Here is a 27,550-nt window from a genome sequence, read left to right as displayed (position 1 = left end):
CAAACTCGGAAGTACGGGTTTTGACTTTGACTGATCTAATCAAACCGTCCCTACCACTAGTGACACCGCTAACTAATGCTAAAGGCCACAGACTCCTCGGAGTCATTTCGTCCATGAGCATTACCAAATCACCAATAGCCAAATTATTTGTTACATCAAACCACTTGGAACGCCTCTGCAGCTCTGGTAAATAAAGCTTGAGCCATTTACGCCAAAATTGGTCAGCAAGATGCTGCACATGTTTCCAGCGCCTGCGAAGAGCATCAGCAGAGTCAAACTTCCCCGGTGGTATACAAGCACCATGCCTCAAAAGTAACAAATGATTAGGTGTAAGTGGGGCGGGTCACATGGGTCGTCACTGAGCTTGGTCAATGGACGCCCATTGACAATGCATTCTATTTCACAAAACAGAGTTTCCAAGATTTCATCTGTAAGTCTGACTGCTCTGGGGAGGATAGCTACCATTACTCTCTTAATCACAGCAATCAAGCGCTCCCAAGCTCCCCCCATGTGGGATGCAGTAGGAGGTTTGAAGTGCCACACTTTATTTTCTTTAACAGAAAGCGTCTACACATTTACGAGAGATACTTTCAATACTCTTCCTTAATTCGGACTCTCCTCCTACTCAATTAGTACCATTATCAGAAAATACTACCTTTGGATAACCTCTACGTGCAACAAAATGCCTAAACCCATTTAGAAAAGAATCTGTGTCTAATGAATCTAACTTCTCTACATGAACAGCCCTAGTAATCAAACAGGTGAAAAGGCAGCCATTTTTATTATTTTATTTTATGACTCAGAAGGCAGGCTGGACAATACTAGAAATACCTTGGGATAATACCATGAAGCAATAATGATAATACAATACAACAAACACACTTATCGGCGGAGATAACAATGACTTTTAGGTTAATATGTACACCTTTTGATGCTTTACCATTACACAATACAACTTGGGCAAAGGTCTGGTTTTTAAAAATAATACCGATTATGTCACCAATTGTAAGAGTGCCCTCAAAATACACTTCTACTAATGTCTGTGGCAGAGTTTATGACAATTGTTTCAAAATTTATATAAATAATCTCCTTCATAATAGCAACATATCTGTGGAGTCTTAGCTTGATGACATCATCATGTGTCACGCGGTATTGCTTTAAAGGTGCACTTTTCAAAGCTGTGTGTCTGCCAAACCAAAAGTTCAACTGAGGTGAAACTTGGTGAATTGTTACTCAAGGACATTAACTTATTGCGAAATGACATCATGATGACGTCATCATGCTGTTTTGACAATTTTTGCAATTTTGATAATTTATTAGAAATCTTGAGAACAAAGCAAGTTGCAATATTTGTTTTTTTACACCAAGCTTTTACTCTCCGAAACTGAACACCTAGAGTTTGTTCACAAACTCTCAATGTCTAGTTAATTTTGTTTTGGGTAATAAAATGTGGCGTAGTAAGATGTCACAATTTTAAACTTCAAATATCAATCGCAATATAATCGAATATCGCGATATTCTGTTGACGATACATCGTGGGAAAATAAAAGCAATATCGCCCAAGCTTAATATGCGCCTCATGACGCTCACAGTTTGTACGCACATCGACAGATTGTTTCCCATTTGCTGCATTTTTTGATTCGATGGCACATCATGCAAATAGCCGTACAATTGCTGTACAAAATTTCAAGCTTTTGTATTGGTTTGTACATAAACATTGATGCGCCCACACAGCTTCAAAACCTTAGTGCGTGTATAACGGGGTGTTAGCGCTCTAGTCAATATATTGAGGTGTTCGGGCCAACAGCCTGGAACACCTCTTATTTTTGTTCGTTTTTTTTTTATTAGGTGTTCGGAGCAGAGCACAGCTCCGAACACCTTTTGTTATTGTTTTTTTTTTTTTTAGGTGTTCGGGCAACAGCCCGAACAACTCATTGATTTTGTTCGTTTTTTAGGTGTTCGGGCAACAGCCCGAACAACTCATTGATTTTGTTCGTTTTTTTTTCTTTTTTTTTTCTTCTTTTTTGGTTTTTCTTATTCTTCTCGCTATCGATTGTCCGCAAGAAAAAGCATAGACGCGAAGCTTGCATTAAGTTGAAACTTTGCACACAGGTAGACAATAACCAGTAGATGATGCAAAAGTTGTTACGTCACGATGACGTCATCAGTTGACGAGATACACTTATTCAAAGTTTATTATTTCAAAAAATCATAACTTTTGATCTGCATGACGGATTTTTGCAATCAATACATCATCGGAAAGGGCATGAAAAACTCCGTAAACGCCTCACAGACATGACCCCATTTTGATCTTGTCTTCCGGTTCAAAATCGAGGTTGAAAATTCTAAAATTCATGTATAAAGAACTACAAAATACCCCCATTGATTGCGCGTAAAGATTTTACAATTACATGTACATGTACTTTGTCACCACGTGTAAGTATGCGGTGCATTGCGGTCACCACGTGTAAGTATGCGGTATTATTTCAAAAAATCATAACTTTTGATCTGCATGACGGATTTTGACAATCAATACATCATCGGAAAGGGCATTAAAAACTCCGTAAACACCTCACAGACATGACCCCATTTTGGTTTTGTCTTCCGGTTCAAAATCGAGGTTGAACATTCTAAAATTCATGTATAAAGAACTACAAAATTCCCCCATTGATTGCGCGTAAAGATTTTACAATTACATATACATGTACTTTGTCACCACGTGTAAGCATGCGGTGCATTGCGGTCACCACGTGTAAGTATGCGGTGCATTGAGGAGCATAGTCACGCTCTGCACCACGTGTTGATCGTTTTAGTCTGCGTACCATACTGCGTTGATAACACCTGTCACTAAAGTTAAGCAAAATCGGGCCCAGTCAGTATTTGGATGGGAGACCACTTGGCGACCAAAATTTGTACGGTTTACTTTTGTATTTAATTTTTTTTTCTCCTATAAATAGCTTCGCTTTAGTCTGTTTTCAAGGCGTTTTCAACAAAGATTTTCCTCCTAGTTAGTCTCTTCTCCAGTCGTCATGATGCATAAGCTCCCATATCCTCAACCACACAAGCTATTTTGACAATCTATACATCATATGAAAGGGCTTTACGTACGTAGTCTGTTTTCAAGGTGTTTTCAACAAACATTTCCTTTTCGGTTAGTTAGTCTCTTCTCCAGTCGTCATTATGCATAAGTTCCTATGTCCTCAACCACACAAGCTATTTTGACAATCTATATATCATATGAAAGGGCTTTACGTATGTAGTCTGTTTTCAGATGTTTTCAAAAAACATTTCCTATTCGGTTAGTTAGTCTCTTCTCCAGTCGTCATTATGCATAAGTTCCTATGTCCTCAACCACAAAAGCTATTTTGACAATCTATACATCATATGAAAGGGCTTTACGTACGTAGTCTGTTTTCAAGGCGTTTTCAACAAACATTTCCCTTCTGGTTAGTTAGGCTCTTCTCCAGTCGCCATTATTCATCAGTTCACGTTTCCTCAACCACAAAAGCTATTTTGACAATCTATACATCATATGAAAGGGCCTCACGTATTCCACAAAAATGGGTATGTTGGTGACCTTCTCTTGACTTTTTGACCTTTTTAAACTGGAAGAGCCTGTAAAATGCTTTGAAAAGGCAGTATTTAAAGGCTTTTAGGTTGAAATGTACACTTTTTGATGCTTTTTCTATAAAATTATTACACATCGAGAAAACTGTTTGGTTTTGATTTCTTTGTAATTTGACGAGCTATTAACAATACTTGTTTCATTTATTCAAACACTGACCCAACAATAGCCGAACACCTAGTGTTTGTTTCTACAAACACTATATCTAGTTTTTTTTTTGGGGTTTTTTTTCTTATTCTTCTCGCTGTCGATTGTCCGCAAGAAAAAGCATAGATGCGAAGCTTGCATTAAGTTGAAACTTTGCACACAGGTAGACAATAACCAGTTGATGATACAAAAGTTTTTACGTCACGATGACGTCATCAGTTGACGAGATACACTAATTCAAAGTTTATTATTTCAAAAAATCATAACTTTTGATCTGCATGACGGATTTACAATCAATACATCATCGGAAAGGGCATTAAAAACTCCGTAAATGCCTCACAGACATAACCCCATTTTGATGTTGTCTTCCGGTTCAAAAGAGAGGTTGAAAATTTCAAAATTCACGTCTAAAGAACAACGTAAATCCCCCGTTGGTATGTGCATAAACATTACACTTAGGCATACACACAACGTGTAGTGTATTAGCTGTGCGGGAGAGTCACGCTTCAGTGATCATCCATAGAGCGCGAAAAAGCTTCATGTAGAACGGTCTTCGTTCAAGGCGTTTAACCTTTTGACCTTGTCTTCTGATTCAAATCGAATTTATTGTATATTATCTACGACCGTATTGCGTTGATAACACCGGTTCCCGTCCGATCACTAAAGTTAAGCAAAATCGGGCTTGGTTAGTAGTTGGATGGAGACCAATTGGCGACCAAATTTTGTATTATTTATTTATTTATTTTATTTTTTCTTCTCCTATAAATAGCTTCGTATTTAGTCTATTTTCAAGGCATTTTCAACCAACATTTCTTTTCCGGTTAGTAAGTCTCTTCTTCAGTTGTCATTATGCATCAGGCTCCAACCACAGAAGCTATTTTGACAATCTATACATCATATGAAAGGGCATTAAGTACGTAGTCTGTTTTCAAGGCGTTTTCAGCAAACATTTCCCTTCCGGTTAGTTAGTCTCTTCTCCAGTCGTCATTATTCATCAGTTCACATTTCCTCGACCACAAAAGCTATTTTGACAATCTATACATCATATGAAAATGCCTCACGTACTTCTTAGGTGTTCGGCCAACAGCCGAACAACTATTGTTATTGTTATGTTTTTTATTTTTATTTTTATTTTTTAGGTGTTCGGCCAACAGCCGAACAACTATTGTTATTGTTCTGTTTTTTTTTTTTTTTTTCCTCGCGTTCTTCTTTCCCTGCGAACCTTCTCCAGCACTTTTAAACAAAAGTAAAGCTTGTACAAACTTCAAACTTACTATGTACATAGGCAATAGTGAGTAGACGAAACCGCCACTTTTTTGGAATGATGACGTCATTGATGACGTCATGGCAAGGTTTTTAAAGTTGAAAAACGACATTTGCTTTTTGCTGTATCTCAACGAATATAAAAGCTATGATGTTCATACTTGGGCATCAGATCGATAAAGACTTGGACAACATTTGAAAAGTTAATGCCAAAATCGTATGACCTCATCTTCCGGTCGTACCGGAAGGTCAAACTCTGCCTTTGTGTTTTTTTGTGTTTTTTTTGTAAAAAAAGACAATTTGTTGTCATAACTCAAGATTGATATGGAATTTAACATTGAAACTCATCAGACAATTGAACCTTAATATCAAGACCACACAAACTTAATGATGTCATGATGACGTCATCAGGTTTTGAATTACAACAAATCAACGTTAAATATTTAAAAAAAATCATAACTCCTGAACCACATGGTGGATTTTGACAATCTACATATCATCGGACAGGTCGATCAAACTTCAAAAAACGCTACACACAAAATGACCCCATTTGACCTTGACTTCCGGTTCAAACCAAAAGTTGAACAATTTTACAAATTTTGATCTCTAAAACTACGTAACATTTCAACATAAATTTTGCATCCCGTTATAGATGAGTGATCCTGCTCAAACTTTCCCACAGAGATGATACCAATTTGACCTGAAACTCTCGTCGAAATCGGACGATAAAGCCCACGGATGTGTTGACCCGCGTGATAACTGAGAACACTGCAAAAGCGCCGCTGGCCGTTCCGCTCCATTGATCACACCTTTATCAGTCCACGAGGCCTGTGTGTTCTGCTCGGAATAGTGCATCGTTTGACTGTACGCGTGATTTCCATTCATGTTTTGACAAGTCTCAGGTCATTGTACTTACAACGTAGCGCTAGTTTAATGGTGTACCAACATTTTACAATTGAAGTCCGCTCATATTCGGCGTCAAATTGTTCCCCTGTTCGCCCTTCTCATGGCTTAGCCTAATTATCAAAACGGAATTAAAGACGAAGCTTCGCTGAGATGGCCACCTACTTCAGTGATTCGTATGACTTTTAATTATGTGAGAAAATGCAACCAGAAAAAAACGAACATTGGTTATGTTTTGATCAAACACCGGGAAGCGGATTCGTGACATCGACTCGTGAAGGGTGTTTCTATCCGGCACTCACGGCAGTGTTTAGCGCGCTACACGGTAAAGCTTTGTGTACAAATCATTGCTTTTCAAAATAAGTGCTTATTTAATGCCTAACAAAGTCATGCATCATGCATAACGTGCATCCCAGTTATCGTAGTTGTATCTGTACCCGTGTCGTACACTTGCGAAACCTCTGTAATACTTAATAAATAAGTCTTTTACAGTTATTTACTTCACAAGTCTAAAATTAGTAAACTGTTGTTTTGTATAAAGTTTCCCCAAATCCAGTTAACCTTTTAAGAAGTTTACTCTTGAGTTAAACATCACAAGGATCACAAAACCTTCAAACTTTGCACATAGTTAGCTCTTTACTAATAAAATACATCGCTTTAATAAGTATTAACCTAAAGTAGCATTTATTTTCTCTGCAAAGAAAGGTATAAATGTAATAGATTTACACTTTTACTTTCTGTGAAAATTAAAAAGCTATCAACAATCTGTTCATAGATTTAATTTTCCTCGTGTTCTTCTTTCCCTCTGAACCTTCCCAAGCAATTTTAAACAAAAGTAAAGCTTGTACAAACTTAAAACTTACTTTTAAACAAAAGTTAAGCTTGTATAAACTTAAAACTTACTATGTACATAGGCACCAGTGAGTTGATGAAACCGCCACTTTTTTGGAATGATGACGTCATTGATGACGTCATGACAGGGTTTTTAATGTTCAAAAATTATCATTTGCTTGTTGATGTATCTCAACTAATATAAAAGCGATGATGTTCATACTTGGGCATCGGATAGATAAAGACTTGGGAAACATTTGAAAAGTTAACGCCAAAATCGTACGACCTTAACTTCCGGGTCATTACCCTGGGTCAAAGTTCGCCTTCGTGTTTTTTTCATAAAAAAAACTACTTTTGAGCTTATCTCAGCATAACTCAAGATTGAGATCGATTTGAACCTTGAAACTCAACAGATAGTTGAACCTTAGTATTTTTAAGACAACACAGGCCTAATTACGTCATAATGACGTCATCAGGTATTAAATAACAATAAAACAATGTTTAAAATGTGTAAAAATCATATGGCGGGAACGTTTTGGGGGGAATCCCAACAGAGCTCTCGTTTGTCCAACAAAAGAGGGCGCTGTTGATTATCAAATCTGTGTACATCATCCCGTGCAGGGGTAGCTAAATTGTAAAAGGGTTTCCATAAATTGCAAATTAAAACCTAAAGCCAATCTCACACAAAAATGTTGCATTTGTGAAAAAAAAAGGAGTCGTTAAAAACTGTGACACAAGTTTAACTATAAAAATTAACGACACGTTGTAGAAAAATTAATCTTTATGGTTCAATGTTTTTGAACTACGTCATCACGTAACGCCCAACCGAACATTGATTTTTGTAATTAACAAAAATTCTATGTCTAGTTCTTCTTCTTCTTCTGAATCTTCCATGTCCGCTAACAAAAATACCTTTCCCAAACTCATATGAACTTGAAACTTCGCACATAGTTAGATATTCATTAGAAGAGCAAACCGTGGGAGTTACGTCATGATGACTTTTGATCCACATAAGGAATTCTTACAATCAACACATCTTCGGAAAGGCCATTAAAAACTCCGTAAACGCCTCACAGACATAACCCCATTTTGACCTTGTCTTCCGGCTCAAAAATTCAAAATTAATTTCTAAAGAACTACGTAAATCCCCCATTGGTATGTGCATACACATTTAACACGTAGGCCTACACCACGTGTATTGAACTAGCGGTGTGGCAAAGTCACGCTCCAGTGATCACCCATAGAGCGTGAAAAAGCTTCGCGTACAATAGTCTACGTTCAAGGCGTTTTAAACATACATGTACTTACTGTTTGTTAGTCTCTTCTACGGTCGTCAATATTTCATAAGTTCATATTTCCTCAACCACATAAGCTATTTTGACAATCTATACATTATATGAAAGTACTTTACAAACTTCACAACAATGGATATGTTGGTGACCTTTTCTTGACCTTTTGATCTGTCTAAACCGGAAGTGACTGTAAAAACGCTTTGAAAAGGCATTATTTAAAGCTTTTAGGTTGAAATGACACGTTTTGATGGTTTACAATCACTTAATACAAGTCTGGCAAAGGTCTGGTTTAAAAAAATAATACCGATGACGTCACCAAAAATAAGTGCGCCCTCTAGCAGATGGTTGCTTTAATTGGTGCTTTTTTATTGTGACTAGTAAAGTGTACATACTTGTGAAACAACCCCTTCCACACATCCGAACACCTAGAGTTTGTTTTACAAACTCTAAATTTCTAGTTTTATTTATTTATTTATTTATTTATTTCTTCCTTACCCTGGGGAAACCTCTTTTATAGAACACTGTTTTCCAGAGGTGCCCAGCAACTACAAACATTTTAAAATTTTTATTAATATAAAAATATATTTAAAATAACATATTGATTAATATTAAAAATAGAAAGACTACGGATATATGACAACAGCACAAAAACTTTACAACAAGTAAAATATACAATAAAGACAAAGGTTAAAATCTGGTCCAGCCAGGAAAAACATTATATAAAAAAACTCAAATCTTTGTACTGAACTTTAAAACTTGCTACAGTGCATGGCAAGGGATTTTTTAGTGTAAGGGGAGTTGGTTAAATGAGTTGACCCCACTAGCAGCAAAATTTTGTTTTCCTGAGTTGGTTTTAGGCAGTGGGGGAACGAGATTAGCTTGGGAGGAAAAGGTGGAAAAGGATAGCTTTACCAGCACTGTTTTGGATTGTATCAAGTGTGGAAAGAAAAACTTTGGCCGAGTTGCCCCAAACAGCTTCACAATAATCAAAGTGAGGGAGAATCAGAGTTTTGTTCAACAAGTTTAAAGTATGTTGGTGAAGAACACTTCTTATCCTCCGGAGAACCCCCTTACGTTTATTAACAGTCTTAGTAATCTTCTCAAAGTGCACACTCCAAGATAAAGATTGATCTAGCCAGACACCTACGTACTTAAAATGATCAACATTGTCAACGATATTGTCACTGATCTTCACATGTAAACTTTCTTCAATACGGCGAAGTTTAGCTTGAGTTTTAAATAACATACTTTTAGTTTTGCTTGTATTAAAGGGAAGGTACACGTTTGGTAATTACTCAAAACAAATATTAACTTAAAAACTTACTTGGTAGTGAGCATTGGAGAGCTGTTCACATTGTGGGAAACGACTCCCTCTGAAGTAACGTAGTTTTTGAGAAACAGGTAATTTCTCACTTAAGTAATAAAAGACTTTTATTCTTATCTGAAATCACACCCCCCCCTCCCCCTTAAGTAATAAAAGACTTTTATTCTTATCTGAAATCACACACCCCCCCCTCCCCCACCCTCACCTCGACCCGGCAAATAAGAAAAGAAAAAATCAAAAATTTAACAAAAAGAAACGGAAAAAAAAAATATATATATATATGTTATAACCAGTCGTGGAGATGATTCTTTACTGAACTGAACGTAGCTTTATTAAACAAGACTGAACTCAACAGCAGCCATTTTGTAAACAACAATAATACTAAACAGTAACAACCAAGAGAGGGCGCTATATAGAGAGCTACTTTGCAAGTTACTACAACTCCTCCCCCTTTAGTTAAATGCAACACTTCCCATCTAATGTAACACAAAACAAATGTCCCTTAGAGAATACCTAAAAACCCAAATTTTCTGAAGTCCTGGTATCAATAATGGAGGACTTAGGTGTGACGTGTGTACTCAAATATTTTCACCAATGACAAAATTTACTGATGTCCAACCCTTTATTACGATACCATTTGCTTGTAGCAACGTGTGATGATGGTTCGATCTGCAATTAATCAAATGAACCCAATACAACATAAACATTTGATTTACAGCAATTACAATAACGAATTAATCTCAATTTTATGTATTTACAACAATTGATTAAATCCCTATTTACCCACAAAATGTGCGCCAAGTGTGCGTGATTCCCCTTTGCCTCAACTCAAGTGACTTAACTTAATCTCAAAACTTTATCCCAACTTTGACCTTTAACCTTTATCCACACACACTACTGTGTTCTGTATGCCACAATACCCCAACGTACACAATACATGTACATGCAACCCACGTGAATCTAACTGACGACATTCTTAGAAAATCAACCACTTTTACAATCAAAATTTTACACTGATTACCCGCTTATTATCAACAATCCCTGCTGCAGAGTATACTTAAACTTATAATCTTAAACTTGATTGAACTAATTTTGTACTCACAACATTGGGCGCATCCAAAATCAACAAAATATTGGCGAAAGTATGACTGACTAGTGACGAATGTTATGATCGATCCTGGCGAAAGATGCAAAACAGCGCCCTCATTTGACCAAGAAAAATCTACGCTTCTGACGTCACAAATGAATAAATTACGTTGCCTAGCCCGCAACATCCCGGCCCCTTAAATGAGCATAGTCCTTATGAGCATTTACCTAACACTCAATTTTACAATCAAATCCCAATTTGGCCAAAACGCAGAAAAATGCAGTACCAGCAAAAAACGCATAACAACAGGTAACAAGAACTGATAATGCAAACTTCCAAAAACTTGAACTCTAATAAGTTTCAAAACCTTTGGCAAAGCTAGTGTTCTCACAATCCATAAACTGTTCATGAAGATGTGTTCATCTGTGAACTCATATCACAAATGCAATGTTTGCCGAGAATGTCCAACGATAAATGTTCACATTCCGCAACGGTCCAAAGAAGTTGCCATGGTAACAAGAGGTCTGGCTAAACTGCTCCATTAAACTAGCACAAGGAGGCGGCGCTTGGCTCACACCTCAAATCATGCCTCAATGCACGATATTGTACCAAATATCAAATAAGCTCAAATAATGGGCACTCCTCAGATTGCAGTCCATAGACTTGAGTCACTCCTGTTGTGGTTCACATCCAACTGCTATTTGGTGCTCTCTAGACCTTCCACTGACTCCAGCAGACACAACTTGTGAATTGGTCTAACAAGTGTTGATGACTTAGTCTTCACCTTAGCAGTCCTGACTAAGTTGTCATCACCCGGATAGGTTTCCACGACTCTTCCCATGGTCCACTGGTTCCTGGGGAGGTCTTCAACAATCAACACGATATCTCCTGCTCTGATGTTCCTTGTTGGCTCATTCCACTTTCGACGTTGCTGCAGGGTGGGTAGATATTCCCTGATCCATCTGCGCCAAAATAGGTCAGCCAAATATTGGACTTGTCTCCATCGTTTACGACTATATAGATCACACTCGTCAAACATGTCCGCGGGGAAAGCATTGCTCGGACGCAACAGAAGAAGATGATTTGGAGTCAAGGGTTCTGGATCCCTCACATCATCTGAAACTACAGTAAGTGGACGACCGTTGATCACAGATTCAACCATACACATCATAGTTGAAAGACTTTCATCATAGAGCACTTGTTGTTTCAAAACTGTGTTCAAAATCTTTCTTGTTGTTCTTATCTGTCTCTCCCATGATCCTCCCATGTGTGATGCTGCCGGTGGATTGAATTTCCAGCTAATCCCCTTCTGCAGTAGATATTCCTCAATCTTCTGTTTGTTCCAACGATTGATTCCTTCCCTCAGCTCGCGCTCAGCACCAACAAAATTTGTGCCGTTGTCACTTCTGATAAGTTCTGGTTGTCCTCGTCTTGCGATAAATCTCTGCAGAGCGTTAATGAAGGAGTCGGTCTCCAGCGAATGGATCACTTCAATGTGAACTGCTCTCAACACTAAGCAGGTGAAGATACACCCGTATCTTTTGACTTGACTTCGGCCTTGCTTGACCAAAAATGGGCCAAAACAATCCACTCCCACGTGACTGAACGGCGGCTTTTCAGGGGTCACCCTGTCCTTTGGTAGATCAGCCATTTTCTGTATGTTAGGAGAAGCAGACAGACGCTTGCAAACGAAACAATCTCGCAACACCTGGCGCACTGCTGTTCTTCCTCCAATCACCCAGTATCGCTCTCTCATCAATGACATAACATGTTCTCTTCCTGAGTGACCTGACATGGCATGGAAATGTCTCACCAGCAGTACCACAATGTGATGATTTTGTGGTAGGATTACAGGATGCTTCAGTTGGGCCTGCATTGTAGAATTCCTCAGTCGACCCCCAACACACATTAGTCCATTTTCATTGATTTTGGGGTCTAGTCGATGGAGAGGGCTTGATTTCTTTACTGTGTTGACTGTGACTTGCAGTGCTTTGTACTCATCTGGCATCTAGGTAGGATTGCCCTAGCACATATCTTATTACTGCTTGTTCTGCTTTGTCGAGTTCGTCTACTGTTAGTGGTTTCTTCATGTTGTTTTCCTTATACTTGTCTTTGTTCCGAAGATAGCTCCTCACACGCAAAACCCATGATACGGCTTTCTTTAGCTTATGCCATGATGAATATTGCTTGATCAGCTTGGCTGTGGCACTATTTTCTTCCAACTCTACAGCATATGTCTGTGCAATCTCCTTCGGTTTCTTCAGCTCTGGATCACTTTGTTTCAGGGGCTCCATTACTTTTGGTTCTTTAGGCCAATCTTCTTCAGCCATCAAGATGAACTTTGGCCCTTCCGGCCATCTCGAACTTTTCTTTATCTCACTGGCTGTCATTCCTCTTGATAGTTCATCGGCTGGGTTTGAACTTGTGTCTACATGGTGCCACTGAGCTGGTTCGGTTACATTGTGGATTTTGGCTACCCTGTTAGCCACAAAGGTATGAAATCTTCCATCTTCATTTCTTATGTACTGAAGCACAATCGTGCTGTCTCTCCAGAATATTGAATCACTTATGGGTAGATCCAACTCACGCCTCAGCATGACATCTAGTTTAGCTGCTAACGTTGCAGCACACAGCTCGAGTCGAGGGATTGTCATCATTTTTACTGGTGCAAGATGTGACTTTGCCATTACAATGCTGCTATGTAATTGACCTTCAGTGTTTTTCATGACAAGGTATGACACCGCCCCGTAAGCCAATTCTGAGGCATCTGCGAAGTGGTGCAGCTTGTATTCTGTCACTGTTCCGAAGTCGTGTGGCTTTACACATCTATTTACCTCATATTCCTTCATTTGAGGTAACTCCTCTGTCCAATTTCCCATTCTTGTTTCTGCACTTCTGGTAATGGCTCGTCCCATCCTAGTTTGAGACGAGTCAGTTTCTGCAGCAGTAGTCTCGCTCTCAGGATGAATGGATTTGCATATCCCAAGGGGTCGTAGATTGATGACACAATGCTTAGTAGTCCACGCCTTGTTATTGGCTTGTCTTTGATTGCCAATTTGTATCCTAAACTGTCTCTTTCAACATCCCAGCTGACACCCAGTGCTCGGTCAACTGGTAGCGCATCATGGTTTAGGTCAAGATCTTTCAGTTGTTAGCCCTTTCTTCTATGGGGAAGGACTTCAGAACGCTTGGTCTGTTACTCAACCACTTGGTCAACTTGAACCCTCCTTTTTGCAGTAGAGTTTTGAGCTCGGATGACAATTTCACAGCTTCCTCTTCGGTCTCCACTGAAACTAGGCAATCGTCAACGTAGAAATTGCGCTTCACAATCTCTACAGTTTCAGCGGAGAAGTCATCCTGGTTATCATCGGCTGTCTGGCGCATAGCGAAATTGCAGCAACTTGGACTCCAAGTCCCGCCGAACAGGCGCACACACATCCGATTCATCTTGGGCTGTTGTGTCATTTTGCCGTCTGGCCACCATAGAAATCTCATCACATATCGATCTTCTACAGGCACGCGAACTTGATGGAACATGGCCTCTACATCTGCCATGAAGGCAACTGGTTCCCGTCTAAATCTCAATAAGACTCCTATCAGTCTGTTTGTTAGGTCTGGTCCTTGCAGTACTTCACTATTGAGGGACACGCCTCCACTTATGGCTGCGCAATCGAACACAATGCGCAATTTGTCTGGTTTCATAGGATGAAATACAGGGTGATGAGGCAGATACCACACAGGCTTGTCATCGGGCTTACATTCTTGCCCTTCCACTTCTTCAGCATATCCCTTCTTAAGTAAGTCCTCGATTCCTTCTTGGTACTTACGATGCAGCTTATCATCTTTGCCAAGTTTTCTTGCGAGACCTTGCAACCTTTGTTCAGCTAGCCATCGGTTGTCTGGCAAACTGGGTGGACATTTCTTAAAAGGCACAGGTAACTGGTAATGTCCTCCTTCCATACATACTCCATCTTTCCAAACCTTCAGCGCTCTTTGGTCATTTACTGACATGCCTCTTTCATCACTTATGCAATCTGATGCTTCCAGTTTCCAAAACTTATCTAACTGTGCTTCAAGGCAGATGTCTCCTTGGATGAAGCTGGAACCAGCGGTCAAATCTTGTCTTTTTCTGCTCACTTGGTTCACTGAACCATGCAATGACCATCCCAGGGCTGTTCTTAGCGCGTATGGTCCTTCTTTTCCTGCCCTTATTTCGAGCGGCATTAGTGCTTTTGGAACATCTTGTCCTATCAGGAGCCCAACTTCCTTCTCTCCAGCAAACGGCAGATCAATACCTTTCAAGTGAGGCAATCCTGATATTTCGTCCATTTTTGCCATGTGTGTACCATGAACGTTGATCTTTGGTTTCGTGTACACTTTTGTCATCTCTAGTCTTTCTGTAGTCGGACCAGAGTCTACGACTAAGCTCACCAAAGTCGTATGGATTGTACTGTCTATCTTGTCAAGGGTTGTCAGGCTGAGTTTCTGCTTGGTCCCTTTCACTCCAAGACTTAGAGCTAACTGCTCGGTGCAGAAAGTGTTTGTAGAGCCTGTGTCCAACAATGCGTAGGTCCGCACAAACGTGTTACCTCGTGCGGCTTGAACCCTCACAGGTACGATGGGTAGGACGCTTCTGCTACCGGCCCCTGTGATATTATTACAGCTTGTGTCTTCGGCTGAGTCGATATAGCCATTTTGAACTTGGGCCTCTGGTTGGGTAGTTGACGGAGTTGTTTCTTCTTGCGGCTGCAGAATGTGGAGAAATTTCGTGTGTTTTCTTCCACAGCCAGCGACGGAGCATGTTCTATTCAGCCTGCATGCCATTGTCATATGGCCCTTGCGGAGACAATTAAAGCATAATCTCTCCTGCTTTGCATAGTTCAGTCTGTCTTGAGGTTTCATTCCTTTAAACTGTTGACAACCAAACAGTGTGTGCTCCTCCTTGCACAGAGGACACTTCCTAGTGACGAATTCATTCTTCTTGGTGTCAAATTCATTGGTTTCCATGGTAACTGCAAAAGTGCCTTTGGACCTCTGCTTATCACTTTTGTTCTGTGGCACATCTCGGTTGCTCTTCGAGCTGACTGATCCATAAACTGGGTTATTCTCTTCTTCGGCCACATCTTCTATGAAGGAGACTAGGTCTTTCATGTCTGGTATTCTATCGTTCCTCTTCTGAATTTCTCTTACTATCCGGATCCACCTGTAGCGAAGGTAGTTTGGCAGTCGTTCCACGATGCTCTTCAAGAAACTCTGAGGTGCCATCTCACCTTCAAACCCCACAGCAAGAAGGGTTTCATAGCAAACTCTTAATTCGTCTGCCATTTCTCTGATAGCAGTGCCGTTGTGAGCTGAGATGGTTATACCTTTGGTCACCCTCTGAATCCAGGCATCTGTAACCTTATGCTTGTTTCCAAAACACTCCTTCAGCAGCGTCTTAGCTCTCTTGTAGCCCTGAGTGGAATCCATCACTGAGCATGCTTGAATAACTTTACGTGCATCTCCCTTGCAGTAGTGCAACAGCCTGGTTAACTTTGCAGCATCAGCTATTGACGTGCTGTCAACATTTATCTCAAAGGCTCTCCAAAATTCCCAAAACTTCAGGGGTTCTCCATCGTAGAACATCAACTCTGCCTTTGGTAGTTGCAATGTCTCTATCAGACTTCTCTGCTGTCTTTCTGCTTGACGTAACAATTCAATGACGGGCTCAGAGGTGGATTGCTTCTCTTGTGATTCTTGAGAATGTTCGGTAGGGCATGTTGTTGATTCTTCATAAGAATGTTCAGCTTGCAGTGGCTGGCTAGCTTGCAGTGAAGGACTATTGCTAATAGTTGACTTCTGATCTTCAAATTGAGCGTATACCCTTTCTTCTGCTTCATAACAACAGATTCTGGTGCTGAGTCGGAGCTCAGCCTTCTTCTGCTTGAGTTTTAACTCTTGTAGCTCCAACTCTCGTTGCTCACTCAGAGCTGCGTATTCTGCAGCAAGTGCAGCCTTTTTTGCCATGACTTTTATTCTGGCTTTTCTGCTTGCAGACGTGCCGGTGGTACTCACGCTGCACTGACTCACCGAGTCTTCTGGATTGATATCATCTTCTTGATTTTCCATTGCAGATCTCTTTATAGCGTTGTTATCGAACTTAATGTGACGTGTGTACTCAAATATTTTCACCAATGACAAAATTTACTGATGTCCAACCCTTTATTACGATACCATTTGCTTGTAGCAACGTGTGATGATGGTTCGATCTGCAATTAATCAAATGAACCCAATACAACATAAACATTTGATTTACAGCAATTACAATAACGAATTAATCTCAATTTTATGTATTTACAACAATTGATTAAATCCCTATTTACCCACAAAATGTGCGCCAAGTGTGCGTGATTCCCCTTTGCCTCAACTCAAGTGACTTAACTTAATCTCAAAACTTTATCCCAACTTTGACCTTTAACCTTTATCCACACACTACTGTGTTCTGTATGCCACAATACCCCAACGTACACAATACATGTACATGCAACCCACGTGAATCTAACTGACGACATTCTTAGAAAATCAACCACTTTTACAATCAAAATTTTACACTGATTACCCGCTTATTATCAACAATCCCTGCTGCAGAGTATACTTAAACTTATAATCTTAAACTTGATTGAACTAATTTTGTACTCACAACATTGGGCGCATCCAAAATCAACAAAATATTGGCGAAAGTATGACTGACTAGTGACGAATGTTATGATCGATCCTGGCGAAAGATGCAAAACAGCGCCCTCATTTGACCAAGAAAAATCTACGCTTCTGACGTCACAAATAAATAAATTACGTTGCCTAGCCCGCAACATTAGGTTTGATTACCAATCACCAAGGCACATCATAAAAGAAAGCATTATTTTACTCTGCATGGAGAGAGAATTTAACACACTAAGTAGTATCAACACAATCAAGTAACCTTAAAGATTTTAACAATTACTCCTTAAAATTTCCAATAACAAATCGAAAGATTGAACAACTGTTCAACTACACTTCAAAAACATCCAGCCTGTCCATCAGTTATTATCAATGTCATACACGCGTAATTCCACTAAACAGTCACAACAGTTAGGAATCGTGGAATCTGTAGCGAGGGGGTTTATTGTGGGTGCGCGTTGATCGGCGAAGGTCTGGGTTTGAAGAATTGTTCTCAGATTGGCTTTGATCCGTTGGCTGTTCAGGTTGGTTGTCCGCACAGGAACTAGACTTGCTCCTATCATCTCCCTCCTCCCTTCGTGGAACAATAGGGACTGGTGCAATAGGATCATTGACGGGGGGTGTAACAAGCAACTGACGGGGTCGTAATTGATCCACATGTCTTCTCCAGACACGTCCATCATCCAGCTGAACTGTAAACATACAGCTTCCAACTCGTCCCAAAATCAAACCGGCAATCCAACGTGGTCCAGTAGCGTAGTTTTCGGCATACACTGAGTCATTGGTATTGAAGGTGCGTAGTTTGGTGTGTTTATCATGGTTCACCTTCTGCGAGAACTGCTTGCTGTCAACACGGACTTGGATATTAGGACGAATTGCATCAAGCCGTGTGCGAAGTTTGCGTTTCATCAACATCTCTGCGGGGGATACACATGTGGTTGCGTGAGGTGTGACGCGATAACTCATCAGGAATCGTGACAATTTGGTTTCAACGGTACCTTCAGTCATGCGTAGCATTGCAGCTTTAAACGACTGCACTGCCCTCTCTGCCAAACCATTGGAAGAGGGGTGGAACGGTGCTGATCTGACATGTTTTATGCCATTCAATCGCAAAAAGTCTTCAAAGTCTGCGCTTGTGAAGTTGCTGCCGTTGTCTGTGACAATTATTTCCGGCAGACCATGGGTTGCAAAGGTCTGACGAAGCCGTTCAACAGTGGCTTGCGACGTTGTACTGTGCATGGCATGGATGTCCAACCACTTACTGTGCGCATCAACTATCACCAAGAACATTCTACCCATAAATGGGCCTGCATAGTCCAAGTGCAAACGCGACCATGGCCGACTAGGGAACTCCCAGGGTTGAAGCGGAGCAGTGGGTGGAGATTTACGAGAGACTTGACATGCGGTGCACTGTTTAACCTTATCTTCCAGGTCTCTGTCCATGTTTGGCCACCACACATAGCTACGAGCGAGTGATTTCATTCGCGAGATTCCAATGTGCGATTCATGCAGTTCCTGGACAATCTGTGTTCGACCTTGTGGGGGGATGACTACTCGGGAACCCCACAATATGCAACCATCTTGCACACTTAATTCATCTTTGCGGCAAGTATATGGCTTTAGTGCTTCATTATTACATTCACTTGGCCAGCCATTCATCACGTATGTGCGCACTAGAGAGAGTGTTGGGTCTCTACCCGTCCAAAGACGAATTTTGTCAGGGCCGACAAGCGTGGTTTCCAACCGATCCATAACCATGACGTAGTCTGTTGGTGTTGGAGTAGGATGGATTGATGTTGACAGGGGCAATCTGCTGAGGCCATAGGCATTGCCATTTAAATGCCCAGGTTTGTACACCAAGCGATACTTATAGGCCGCTAGTGTGAGGGCCCAGCGTTGAATACGGGATGACGCCATGGGGGCTATTGCTCGGTGTTCACTGAATAGTCCAAGCAATGGCTTGTGATCCGTGGTTATCTCAAACCGGCGTCCATAGACATACTGGTGAAATTTCTTGACTCCGAAAATCACAGCTAAACCTTCTTTGTCAAGCTGCGAGTAGTTTTTCTTTGCTGGTGATAAAGAACGCGAGGCAAAAGCGACTGGGTGTTCCGATCCATCCGACATTCTGTGGGCTAACACAGCGCCCACACCATAGGGACTGGCATCACAGGCCATTATCAACTCCTTATCTGGGTCGTAGTGGGCAAGTACTTTGGCCGACATAAGCAATTCCTTTGAGTCTCTGAAGGATTTTTCATGGATTGGTTTCCATGACCAGCTGGTGTTCTTCTTAAGCAGACTGTGTAATGGGCCCAATACTGACGACAAATTGGGAAGAAACTTTCTATAATAATTCAGTAGTCCAAGGTAGGACTTCAACTCCGACACGTTCCGTGGAATTGGTGCATCCCTGACTGCTAGAACCTTATTCGATGTTGGTTGCAACCCTGCCGCATTTATGCGATGTCCCAAGTAAATGACTTCGGTTGCAAGAAATACACATTTTTCTCGTTTCAGACGGAGTCCTGCGCTTTGGAGCCGACTCAGGACTTTATGGAGATTTGCTGCATGCTCTGCTACAGTGCGTCCGGTAACTAACACGTCATCGAGGAATGCGACCGCTTGTGGAATATCTGCTAGTAGGCTTTCCATGGTCCTTTGGAATATTGCAGGTGCGGAGGATATGCCAAAAGGCATACGCGTGTACTGAAAGAGCCCTTTGTGTGTATTGATTGTTAGCAGCTCACGAGACTCCTCATCAAGAATAAGCTGCAGATAGGCGTGACTTAGATCCAACTTACTAAATGCCTTACCTCCTGCCATAGCTACGAAAAGTTCCTCGATGCGAGGTAATGGGTAAATGTCCGTGTTTGTTGACTGATTAACAGTAGACTTGTAGTCCCCACAGATACGCAATTTACCCGATTCCTTCATAACGGGTACAATGGGTGATGCCCATCGAGAAAAGGTAACTGGTTCAATCACACCCTCCCTCTCGAGCCGATCCAGTTCATCATTAACCTGTTGCTTCATTGCAAATGACACAGGCCTGGCCTTGCAGAATACAGGCCTTGCATCATCCCTCATGCTGATGTGCACCCGTTGACCTTTGAGCTGTCCTAAGTCATCACGAAACAACTCACTGTACTGTTCAGTAATGTTCGATGCAGTTGATGGTGTTTGATCCACATGGCGAATCGTGTGCCATGCCAACTTAAGGTGACGCAACCAGTGCCGGCCAAGTAAATTCGGTCCCTTACCTGCTACAACAAGGAGGGGCAATTCAGCCTTTTGGAAATTGTGTTCAACTGTAACAGTACAATTACCAATGACTTGAATCTTCTGTCCTGTATAGGTACGCAGTTCTACATCTGTGTCCTTAGAGAGGGGCGGTTTCTTTCCCATGAAGACCGTCTCATATGTGTTCTCACTGAGAATTGAAACTGATGCGCCAGTGTCGATTTCCATTGCCCCTGGTGTGTTATTGATTGACAAAGTTACTATCAGCGGTGGTTCCTTGGAATGTGAAGTGGTCTTATACAAGGTGTAATTATGTGGTGGTAATGAATCCATGTCACTAGTTTCATCCTGGGGCACAGTCTCTTCAATATTATATGTACTGTTGTACTTTGGCTTTTCCGACGATGGTATCTGTGTGGGCTTACTACTTCTGCACACTTTAGCCAAATGTCCTTGCTTACCACAGCTGTTACATGTATACGAGCGAGCTCGGCAACTTTGAGCGGTGTGGTCTGTTCGTCCACAACGTTAACATCTACCCAATCCACCGGACTTGCCTTGGTCTTGATTGTGTGTCTGCGGTCTCCCTCTGCCCTTCCAGTTGGGCTTATCACCACCGACTCTGTGGGCTTCCTGTTGTTGTAGAGGAATAGGGAACTTTACATCACTAGTGTAGGATTGTTGGATATCCTTGGTATTTTGTGTGGCAAGCTCCATTGCTTGGCCAATTTCCATGGCCTTGGCAAAGGTGAGGTTTGATTCCGATAAAAGTCTACGCTGCATCCTTTCATCATTGATACCACACACAAAACGATCTCTCAACATGTCGTTTAGGGACTCCCCATATTCACAGTGCCGTGTCAGGTGGCGCAGTTCCACGACAAATTGGGATACTGACTGACCTGGCTGTCTTACTTTGGAGTAAAACTTAAATCTCTCCACAATTACCGATGGAGTGGGATGAAAATGTTTATTTGTGATTTTGATAAGTTCGTCAAAGGATTTTTCCCCGGGTTTGGCTGGAGCTACTAGGCTCGAAATTAACTTGAATGTCTCAGTCACACAAACAGTCAAAAGTATGGCTCTCTTCTTACCGAGTGCTTTCACATCATTGGCCTCGTAAAACTGTGTCAAACGTTCCACTTAAAGTTGCCATGTCTCCTTCTCGGCCTGGAACTCCCCGATGTTTCCAAAAGTATTCATTTTACCTCGTCGCCAATTGTTATAACCAGTCGTGGAGACGATTCTTTACTGAACTGAACGTAGCTTTATTAAACAAGACTGAACTCAACAGCAGCCATTTTGTAAACAACAATAATACTAAACAGTAACAACCAAGAGAGGGCGCTATATAGAAAGCTACTTTGCAAGTTACTACAATATATATATATTAAAATTGGAAAGAGACAGGTTAAAAAGGCATGTATCCGTCCTCAAGAAAATTATGACAAACTGAATAAAACACGCGGCGCCTTAAAAGTTTACACATTATGTACATTAATTTTTATTTAATCCACACACAAATATACACCTCTTTTGTTAACCCCCCCCCCAAACACACGACTTTCTTTGTAGTTCGGACACACTGAATAAAACATGCCTTAACAGTTTACGCATTGGGACATTACTTTTTATTTTAAACCTCGCGGCATCTTCACCTCTTTTATTACCCCCCCCCCCAGCCCTCAACACACAACTTTCTTTGTATTTCGGATATGACGAACTGAGTAAAACAAACCTTAATTTTTTTATAGTTCTTTCAAAGCGCTTTATAACACCAGAGGGCATCTCGAAGTACTCATTATCGAGCGCCTTGAGTGTCTTTTAGGCGGACTTTGGAGCTGTATAAATTTTTATTATTATTATTAATTTTTATTTGTCATCTTAAGCACCAATACTTTGAAAGCACTAATTTGCAAAAGCGATCGCAATGAAACTTTTAGGGATGAAAGGTATTGGTGCAATAGTGTGCATATTGCAATGATGTCATGATGACGTCATCACCGGTCATGTGACGTCATCTTAAAGGTGTTTTATGTTAAAACATGTTTAAAAATCTATATCAAATCAGCCATATGAGACCATAGGTTTCTGTTCCCGGGATTAGGTAGGGATAAATAAGGTCTTCATTTTATTTCGTTTGCGTGACCTCACGGAACCTCTATTTCCGGTCAAACCGGAAGTGGCCCTCTAATTCAAAATTGGCAAAAGTTATGAAGTTACTTTCAACGATGTTAGTGCCTGGCAAGGGTGGGCAGTTGAAAACTCTATAAAATGGACTTTATGAAGATGTGTGTGGTGAAAGTTTTTGTAACCACTTCAAATTTTACACACACGTTTACTGTCAGGCAGCCATCATATGTGTGAAGTTTCAGATCAATGACTTCATCGGGGGTCACTTGACACTGCCTTAAAGGTGCACTTTTTTAACTAATAATACCTCCCGAAGTAATTATGCGATCATGTTGAAGCTTGGGAGGTTGTTGAATATTGACAAGTTCTTGTGAAATGTGAAATGACGTCATGATGACGTCATCACATCATTTTTTATGATTTTTATTTTATTTTTGCTATCTGAACATGGTATAATTCAAATTATTTTTTTAAATAGGCTGGATTGGTCATAACTGCTTTGATGCCAAGAGAATTTCAAATTCAGTTGAGAAATTTGGAAATGTTATTAACGAATGGTGCACAAATGCAATCATGTCTAGTTATTGTTATTGTTTTTTTTGAGGAATGCATACATGTAGTATACATGATGATTGCGAGGAGGTACCCATACGAGGAACGTGTACTCGCAAATTGCTCGAAGCAACTCGTTTACCACACTCAAGTTTTTCGTGCATCGAGCAGGGGAGTGCAAGGTGTGTCGAGGGCTATCATTTTATCCCCAAAATTCCATACAATCAATGCCTTGTGAGGAGCGTTTATGCGTAAAATCTCACATCTGGATTCAGTGTCAATACCCAATTGTACTTGCCTGACTCAGGGAACTCAGAACTTCGAAGGCGCAGCCAGCAAGGCTGATGATAAGGAGTGACAGTCATGACAGGGAGTAGCAAGGTGGCTTGTACAAAGCAAACATTTTGAAGTATTGTTATACTGTGTATCAAGTTACAACATAGTATAACAATTTTGTATCTTTTGTGGTTGTAGCTACAAGTGCATCACATCTAAGGGAAGTTTGTCCCTGGCTGTTATAGGCCTGGAGTGGCTGGCTTTTGGGGGCATTACGTTTTTATATAAATCCATGGCAATTATTTGTCACCAGTGGACCTTGTTATGTTTTGCTTCGTTGATAGCAAGGGTTCTGTAATAAAATTTTTACATTCTGGAACTGTGGTTATGGAATATATGCATGTTACGATTTGTCAGTGATCGATAACTTTAGAGCATTTTCCATTTATGAGTCCACATCAGGGATTCCCCTTCTTTGCACACAGACAATAAAAAAACTCACAAAAGTAAAAGCCTCCCTCTTTTCTGTTTTTATCTGAAGAGAGTTATTAAACTCGCCCATTAAAAAAAAAAAAAAAATACTTGAACTATTTTTTGTCAGAAATTTTGTAAAGAGAAAGAAAACAAAAAACGGGTTGGAGGTCCGGCTGTTTTGAAAGGAAAGTTTTGAATAAAATAAATATTACAGCGGTATCCTTAGTAATTTGTATTCACTGTATATCAGACTAATATAAGAAGGAAGCGAATTCGAAAAAGAAAAAACTTTAAATATAAGTTCAGAATGTCCGACTACCCCTCTGGTATATTTTTGCCGTTGTTGGACAAATTCAGTAAAAAACTTTTTTTTTTAATTAAGAATATCCGTATTTTAATATTGCAGGCATTCGAGTATCGGGGTTGTTTTTATAAAACAAGTTGACCCTTCTTTGTTATATTTTTGCCGTTGTGGGATAAATGCATTTAAAAACTTTTTTTTTAAAATTCCGTCTTTTAATAATGCCAGAGTTTGAGTATTGGGGAACATTTTTTGAACAAGATAAGAGAGTCCGACCTCCCCTATGTTTTATATTTTTTTTCCCGTTGTAGGATATATGATGCAGTTAAAAACTTTTTTTTAATTACAAAAATGTCCGTATTCCATCTTTAAATAATGCCTGCATTCCAGTATTTAGGAACATTTGTTAACAAGTTGACCTCCCCTGTTATATTTTTGCCGTTGGGGGATGAATGCAGTTAAACAAAAAAAATTAAATTAAGAATGTCCGTGTTCTTTCTTTTATAATGCCGGCATTCGAGCATTGGGGAATTTTTTTAACAAGTTGACCCCTCTTTGTAGTGTTTTTGCCGTTGTGGGATAAACGCAGTTAAAAACCCTTTTTATTATTTTTTATTTTTTTACAAAAATGTCCGTATTCCGTCTTTTCATAATGCCAGCATTCTAGTATTATGGAACATTTGTTATTAAGTTGACCTCCTTTCTGTTATATTTTTGCCGTTGTGGAATAAATGCAGTTAAAACACTTTTTTTATTAATTAAAAAAATGTCCGTATTCCTTCTTTTAATAATGCTGGTTGAGTATTGGGGAACATTTTTTAACAAGTTGAAGTGACCTACCCTCTTTGTTATATTTTTGCCGTTGTGTGGGATAAATGCAGTTAATAACTTTTTTTTGATAATTATACAAGAATGTCCGTATTCCGTCTTTAAATAATAACAGCATCAGTTTTGGTTGAGAATTAATGTCGGACCTCCCCTCTTTGTTATGTTTTTGCCGTTATGGGATGAATGCAGTTTAAAACTGTTTGTTTTAAACTACAAGAAGGTCCATATTCCGTCTTTTAATAATGCCGGCATTCGAGGAGTTTGAGTTATTAATTTTGTTTTTTACCCATACACCGATGTGTGTTAGCACTGTATGCTCAGTACTTTCCCAAGTCCTGTGAAAAAATATCACAGGCATGTTACTCGGGTGGGATTCGAACCCAATTCTAGAGCAGTGTCTTACCAACTAGACTACAGAGGTTGCCGGGTAGCTAGAGGCAGTTCGAATCCTATGTTTTGGCAGCAGGTACCGCAATGATATAAGAGTTGTTTGAGTTAGTTGGTGCTCATAGTTTCTTCCACTATTGGCTCACTTTAAACCCCAACAACAAAAACCGTCTTTACAAAAGCTGCATTCGCACCTCTGTTGTGGTTTGTTATAATTAGCTGACTCATCCAAACAAGCCTGATGTCTACATTTTCAACATTGCCAAACAATGGCAAACCTGGGACGGGGAAATAAACCTGGGAAGGGGAAATAAACCTGGGACGGGGACTAAACCTGGGACGGGGAAATAAACCTGGTACGGGGAAATGCTTAGGGAGGAAAAAAAAACAGGAAGGGGAAATAAACCTAGGACGGGGAATAAACCTAGGACGGGGAAATAAACCTGGGACGGGGAAATAAACCTGGGACGGGGAAATGCTTAGGGAGAAAACAAAACAGGAAGGGGAAATAAACCTGGGGAGAGTAATAAACCTTGGGACGGGGAAATAAACCTAAGGCGGAAATAAACCTTAGGACGGGAATAAACCTTAGGACAGGAATAAACCTAGATCGGGAATAAACCCAGGGACAGGGAAATAAACTTAGGACTGGAATAAACCTTAGGACGGGAATAAACCTTAGGACGGGGTAATAAACCTTGGACAGGGAAATAAACCCAGGGACAGGGAAATAAACCTTGGACAGGGAAATAAACCTAGGACGGGAATAAACCTGAGACGGGGTAATAAACCTGGGAGGGGGAAATGTTAGGGAGAAAGAAGGGGAAACAACCCAGGACGGCGAAATAATTATTAACGGACCTAGAACAAAAAATGGGAAGTGGAAATAAACTTGGGACGGGGAATAAAACCTGGGACAGGGAAATGCTTAGGGAGAAAAAACAGGAAGGGGAAATAAACCTAGGACGGGAACAAACCTTGGGACGGGGAAATAAACCTAAGACGGAAATAAACCTTAGGACGGGAATAAACCCTAGGACAGGAATAAACCTAGATCGGGAATAAACCCAGGGACAGGGAAATAAACCTAGGACGGGAATAAACCTTGGGACGGGGAAATAAACCTTTGACAGGAAAATAAACCTAGGACAGGAATAAACCTTAGGACGGGAATAAACCTAGATCGGGAATAAACCCAGGGACAGGGAAATAAACCTTGGACAGGGAAATAAACCTGGGACGGGAATAAACCTTGGGACGGGGAAATAAACCTTGGACAGGGAAATAAACCTAGGACAGGAATAAACCTTAGGACGGGAATAAACCTAGATCGGGAATAAACCTTGGACAGGGAAATAAACCTAGGACGGGGAAATAAACCTTGGGACGGGGAAATAAACCTAGGACGGGAACAAACCTAGGACGGGGAAATAAACCTACGACAGGAGTAAACCTTAGGACAGGAATAAACCTGGGACGAGGAATAAACCTTTATTTATATTTTATTTGTATGCAAGTCGCCTGACACACATGGCCTGAAGGCCACTTCAAGGTGTGGGCTACAATTATATTTTCCAGAGGCCGTTGCCACCTACTCCTAGGGCTGAAACAGGGTTACCCCTTTCACAGTGCATACGAATGTAGGCATGGGTATCATCAATTTGAAGCCTGGCCAGTAGAGCAGAAAGCACTACCTCCCCAATTTTATGTAGCTAGTGTTACGTCCGGGATCCGAACCCACACCCTGCTGATCAAACACCAGTGCTTGAATCCGGTGCTCTTAACCGCTCGGCCATGACACTGCCACAATAAACCAATAAACAGAGAATAAACCTGGGATGGGGAAATAAACCTAGGACCGGAATAAACCTGGGACGGGGAAATAAACCTGGGACGGGGAAATGCTTAGGGAGAAAAAAAATATACAGGAAGGGGAAATAAACCTAGGACGGGGAATAAACCTGGGACGGGGAAATAAACCTAGGACGGGGAAATAAACCTGGGCAGGGAAGTAAACCAGGGACGGGGAAATAAACCTTGGATGGGGAAATGCTTTGGGAGAACAAAAAAACAGGAAGGGGAAATAAACCTCGGACAGGGAATAAACCTGGGACGGGGAAATAAACCTGGTACGGGGAAATAAACCTAGGACGGGAATAAACCTGAGACGGGAAATAAACCTGGGTCG

General features: G+C 40.6%; 4 protein-coding genes across 4 annotated transcripts; all 4 read right to left on the bottom strand.

The window, feature by feature from the left end:
* Positions 1-11,169: 11,169 nt before the first annotated feature.
* Positions 11,170-12,348, bottom strand: LOC117288909. Its single transcript, XM_033769782.1, has one exon. The coding sequence runs from the start codon at positions 12,346-12,348 to the stop codon at positions 11,170-11,172; it is 1,179 nt and encodes a 392-aa protein (XP_033625673.1).
* A 121-nt stretch (positions 12,349-12,469) lies between these two features.
* LOC117288907 lies at positions 12,470-13,351 on the bottom strand. Its single transcript, XM_033769781.1, has one exon. The coding sequence runs from the start codon at positions 13,349-13,351 to the stop codon at positions 12,470-12,472; it is 882 nt and encodes a 293-aa protein (XP_033625672.1).
* Positions 13,352-13,616: 265 nt separating this feature from the next.
* On the bottom strand, positions 13,617-16,097 carry LOC117288906. Its single transcript, XM_033769780.1, has one exon. It carries the CDS (start codon positions 16,095-16,097, stop codon positions 13,617-13,619), a length of 2,481 nt encoding a protein of 826 aa, XP_033625671.1.
* A 1,482-nt stretch (positions 16,098-17,579) lies between these two features.
* LOC117288905 (uncharacterized protein K02A2.6-like) lies at positions 17,580-20,744 on the bottom strand. The gene has a single exon (XM_033769779.1). The coding sequence runs from the start codon at positions 20,742-20,744 to the stop codon at positions 17,580-17,582; it is 3,165 nt and encodes a 1,054-aa protein (XP_033625670.1).
* Between the last annotated feature and the right edge of the window lie 6,806 nt (positions 20,745-27,550).

This window comes from Asterias rubens, chromosome 4 (assembly GCF_902459465.1).
Source record: "Asterias rubens chromosome 4, eAstRub1.3, whole genome shotgun sequence".
NCBI classification, from domain to species: domain Eukaryota; kingdom Metazoa; phylum Echinodermata; class Asteroidea; order Forcipulatida; family Asteriidae; genus Asterias; species Asterias rubens.
Note: the sequence above shows the minus strand (reverse complement) of the source record. Positions and strands in the feature narration are given on the sequence as shown.